The sequence below is a fragment of the Labrus bergylta genome, chromosome 20 (genome assembly GCF_963930695.1).
Source record: "Labrus bergylta chromosome 20, fLabBer1.1, whole genome shotgun sequence".
NCBI lineage: Eukaryota > Metazoa > Chordata > Actinopteri > Labriformes > Labridae > Labrus > Labrus bergylta.
Window position 1 is genome coordinate 559,904 of NC_089214.1, and position 5,000 is coordinate 564,903.

At 45.0% G+C, this 5,000-nt stretch overlaps 1 protein-coding gene across 1 annotated transcript in view; it reads right to left on the reverse strand.

The window, feature by feature from the left end:
- The window catches only part of kmt2ca (lysine (K)-specific methyltransferase 2Ca), a 54,307-nt gene that overhangs the window by 9,637 nt on the left and 39,670 nt on the right, over positions 1 to 5,000 (reverse strand). The window contains 7 exon segments of the mRNA XM_065949144.1: positions 996 to 1,038; positions 1,619 to 1,750; positions 1,828 to 1,931; positions 2,082 to 2,257; positions 2,391 to 2,505; positions 2,635 to 2,770; positions 4,449 to 4,613. Coding sequence (XP_065805216.1) covers positions 996 to 1,038; positions 1,619 to 1,750; positions 1,828 to 1,931; positions 2,082 to 2,257; positions 2,391 to 2,505; positions 2,635 to 2,770; positions 4,449 to 4,613 — 871 coding nt within the window.

Genomic DNA, 5,000 nt, shown 5'->3' on the forward strand with positions numbered 1-5,000 from the left:
AGGAGAGAGGAGTGAGGAGAGAGGAGTGAGGAGAGAGGAGTGAGGAACAAGGAGAGAGGAGAGGAAAAAAGAGAGAGGATAGAGGAGAGATGAAAGAGGATAGAGGGGTGAGGAACAAGAAGAGAGGAGAGAGGAGAGAGGAACAAGGAGAGAGGAGAGAGGAGAGAGAAGAGGAGAGAGGAGATGAGATGAAAGGGGAGAGGAGAGAGGAAATAGGAGAGATGAGAGAGGAGAAAGGAGAGGAGAGATGAGATAAGAGAGGAGAGGAAAGAGGAAAGAGGAAAGAGGAAAGAGGAGAGAGGAGAGGAGAGAGGAGAGATGAAAGAGGAGAGAGGAGTGAGGAACAAGAGAGGAGAGAGGAAAAAGGAGAGAGGAGTGAGGAACAAGAAGAGAGGAGAGAGGAGAGAGGAAAAAGGAGAGAGGATAGAGGAGAGAGGAACAAGGAGAGAGGAGAGAGGAAAAAAGAGAGAGGATAGAGGAGAGAGGAGAGATGAAAGAGGAGAGAGGGGTGAGGAACAAGAAGAGAGGAGAGAGGAGAGAGGAGAGAGAAGAGGAGAGAGGAGAGAGAAGAGGAGAGAGGAGATGAGATGAAAGGGGAGAGGAAAGGGGAGAGGAAAGAGGAGAGAGGAAATAGGAGAGAGGAGAGGAGAGATGAGAGAGAAAAGAGGAAAGAGGAGAGGAGAGAGGATAGAGGAGAGAGGAGTGAGGAACAAGGAGAGAGGATAGAGGATAGAGGAGAGATGAGAGAGGAGAAAGGAGAGGAGAGATGAGATAAGAGAGGAGAGGAAAGAGGAGAGAGGAGAGGGGAGAGGAGAGATGAAAGAGGAGAGAGGAGTGAGGAACAAGAAGAGAGGAGAGAGGAAAAAGGAGAGAGGAGTGAGGAACAAGAAGAGAGGAGAGAGGAAAGAGGAACAAGAAGAGAGGAGAGAGGAAAGAAGAGAGAGGAAAGAAGAGAGTGGAAGAGAAACAGGAAGAATAAACAGACAAAGTGTTACCTGTTACAGGTGGAGGCCTCTGCTGTCTGACACCTGCTGCACCCTAAACACACACACACAGTCAGAACATAATCATCATGTTATATTTTGATTGTCTGAATTAAAAACAAAATAAAAATGTTTTTATTATTTTCCTTTTTAGGAGTTCAGTAAAATATACTGAAGAATATAAAAAAACACATTTCGCTCCACGTCACATTAAAATAAACAAATAAAGGCGTGTTGTGTTTCAGTGTCCAGCAGAGGGCAGCGTTCACATAAACATGAAGTAAATGAAGAGGTCCAATCACAGCTCGGAGGCGGGTCCCTCAGCTGACATCTGTAGGGGTGTGTGTGTGTGTGAAAGAGTGTGTGTGTGTGAAAAAGAGTGTGTGTGTGTGTGTGTGTGTGTGAAAGAGTGTGTGTGTGTGAAAAAGAGTGTGTGTGTGTGAGTGTGTGTGTGTGAAAAAGAGTGTGTGTGTGTGTGTGTGTGTGTGTGTGTGTGTGTGTGTGTGTGTGTGTGTGTGTGTGTGTGTGTGTGTGTGTGTGTGTGTGTGAAAAAGAGTGTGTGTGTGTGTGTGTGTGAAAAAGAGTGTGTGTGTGAAAAAGAGTGTGTGTGTGTGTGTGTGTGTGTGTTCTCCTACCACAGGCACTCGGACTCCAGCCAGCAGAGCCAGAGAGCTGCGTTCAGGGCCGGGGGGTCGATTCAACTGGTAGTCCACGGGGACGGGGACCCTCAGCAGCTCCGCCACCGCCGCCATCACACCTGCTACACTCTGTAAGACACCGCCATGTGGACGTCGTAAAGAGGGAGGGGCTACTGAAGACTCATCATGCAGAGAGAGAGACTCACCTGAGCAGCGAAAGGGTTAAGGGTTATCGCTATGGTAACCAGGTCTGTGTTGGAGCAGGAAGGAGGACCCTGATGGTTAGGCTCCACCTTCACTTCCTGTTTCACTGCAGAGCCCACACACACACACACACACACACACACACACACACACACACACACACACACACACGTTTAAGACTTTATCTGATTTCACTAAACCTGCCTGATGCTACCTGACGTGCTCCCGGAACGTTTTGACATGAATGATGACTGACCTTTTCCCCAGGCACAGGGGATGATGGGTAATGTAGGCGAGGGGCATGGCGAGGGCGGCTCCAGTTTGATGAAGGAGAGGTCGGGATACCTGCTGATCTCCATGTCTGCCACACTCTCTGGAGACGACGACGGGACAAAGCCTTCCGGGCTGTCGCGCTCTGACGAATCCTGGACCCTGAGGAGGAAAACCACAGAAGAAGAAGAAGAAGGGAGGAGTCAGCGCAACTGGAGAAGAAGAAGAAGTGTCTCAGCTGCTCCTGTTAAGTTTAACTTTATTTGATTTGGATCGTTTTTTTTTTTTAACGTACCTTAGCTCTTCCTGGTTGTTGTGAGGCGGGGTCGGCAGGGAGGCGGGGACATCCACAGTTTTTGAGGCATGGTTAAGACCCAGAAGCCCCTCCCCCTTCTGCTTCACACCTTTCACTGGGTGAATGGTGTAGAATTAATGGAAGTATGTAGACAATAACACTCACTGATTTTATATGAAACAATCATTACTAAAGTGATGTCACTGTGATGTCATAGTGGGGGTTTAATAACAACTGTTCTCACCTTCCTGCTCCGTTATGTCTTTCCGGGACAGCTCCTCTGTTGTCGCAAAGCCGTTCACCAGTTTCTGTCTGGCAACGGGCGGCGGCGTGGGAGGCAGAGAGGCGGGCGGTGTAGGCGGGTTACTGAGGTTATTCTGCTGGGGGGGAGGGGTGTAAATATAGGTTTCACAGATTTATAAAGCGCTTTAAATCAAAGTGCTGTACAAAGCAATACAGTTAAAAAATTAAAAAAAAAAAAAAAACCCTGTGTATCGCAGGATGATGTCACTGCAGCTGTGTTGTTGTGTATGTTGTTGTATATGTACAGCTGTGTTGTTGTTGTATATATACAGCTGTGTTGTTGTATATGTACAGCTGTGTTGTTGTGTATGTACAGCTGTGTTGTTGTGTATGTACAGCTGTGTTGGTGTATATGTACAGCTGTGTTGGTGTATATGTACAGCTGTGTTGTTGTGTATGTTGTTGTATATGTACAGCTGTGTTGTTGTGTATGTACAGCTGTGTTGTTGTGTATGTACAGCTGTGTTGTTGCGTATGTACAGCTGTGTTGTTGCGTATGTACAGCTGTGTTGTTGCGTATGTACAGCTGTGTTGTTGCGTATGTACAGCTGTGTTGTTGTGTATGTACAGCTGTGTTGTTGTGTATGTACAGCTGTGTTGGTGTATATGTACAGCTGTGTTGTTGTGTATGTACAGCTGTGTTGTTGTATATGTACAGCTGTGTTGTTGTGTATGTACAGCTGTGTTGGTGTGTATGTACAGCTGTGTTGATGTATATGTACAGCTGTGTTGTTGTGTATGTACAGCTGTGTTGTTGTGTATGTACAGCTGTGTTGTTGTGTATGTACAGCTGTGTTGGTGTATATGTACAGCTGTGTTGTTGTCTATGTTGTTGTATATGTACAGCTGTGTTGTTGTATATGTACAGCTGTGTTGTTGTGCATGTTGTTGTATATGTACAGCTGTGTTGTTGTGTATGTACCTTGTATATGTACAGCTGTGTTGTTGTGTATGTACAGCTGTGTTGGTGTGTATGTACAGCTGTGTTGTTGTGTATGTACAGCTGTGTTGTTGTGTATGTACAGCTGTGTTGGTGTATATGTACAGCTGTGTTGTTGTGCATGTTGTTGTATATGTACAGCTGTGTTGTTGTATATGTACAGCTGTGTTGTTGTGTATGTTGTTGTATATGTACAGCTGTGTTGTTGTGTATGTACCTTGTATATGTACAGCTGTGTTGTTGTGTATGTACAGCTGTGTTGTTGTATATGTACAGCTGTGTTGTTGTGCATGTTGTTGTATATGTACAGCTGTGTTGTTGTATATGTACAGCTGTGTTGTTGTGTATGTTGTTGTATATGTACAGCTGTGTTGTTGTGTATGTTGTTGTATATGTACAGCTGTGTTGTTGTGTATGTTGTTGTATATGTACAGCTGTGTTGTTGTGCATGTTGTTGTATATGTACAGCTGTGTTGTTGTATATGTACAGCTGTGTTGTTGTGTATGTTGTTGTATATGTACAGCTGTGTTGTTGTGTATGTTGTTGTATATGTACAGCTGTGTTGTTGTGTATGTACCTTGTATATGTACAGCTGTGTTGTTGTGTATGTACAGCTGTGTTGTTGTATATGTACAGCTGTGTTGTTGTGCATGTTGTTGTATATGTACAGCTGTGTTGTTGTATATGTACAGCTGTGTTGTTGTGTATGTTGTTGTATATGTACAGCTGTGTTGTTGTGTATGTTGTTGTATATGTACAGCTGTGTTGTTGTGTATGTTGTTGTATATGTACAGCTGTGTTGTTGTGTATGTACCTTGTATATGAGCTGTGAGTAGTAGTCGGTGACTCCTTCCAAACAGCCGTTACCGAAGGAGCCCGTCAGTCTGGAGTCCGAGCCCAGAGAGGAGCTGCCGTACGGGGGGAACAGACTCAAATCCACCGCCAGAACTGGCTCCATGAGGGGCAACACGGTCAGCTGCTGGAGGGGGTGAGGGGGAGTTAATAATCAATCCAGACATCAGCTGATAAGAGCTCGTACTGAGGATGTCAAAATGTTCCATTTTTCAACGCGGTTTTGAAACGGCGTCATTTTAAACGATAAGATCTTTGATATTTTAATGATCACTCGTATCAGAATACCAAAACATTAAAGATAGAATGTGCAACATTTTAAATGTTTCATAAATCAAGTAAATGTGTAAATGTGTCTCTGAGTCCTGACTGTCTACAATGAGGGAGAAGCTCGAGTCCCGCTGGCTGTGTTGTTGTCAGAGCCGTGTTTACATGGACGGGACGGCCGGCTCCTCCCCTTGTGTATAAAAGCTGTTTTAGTCAAGAACTAGAGAGAAGAAGAAGAACATACTCA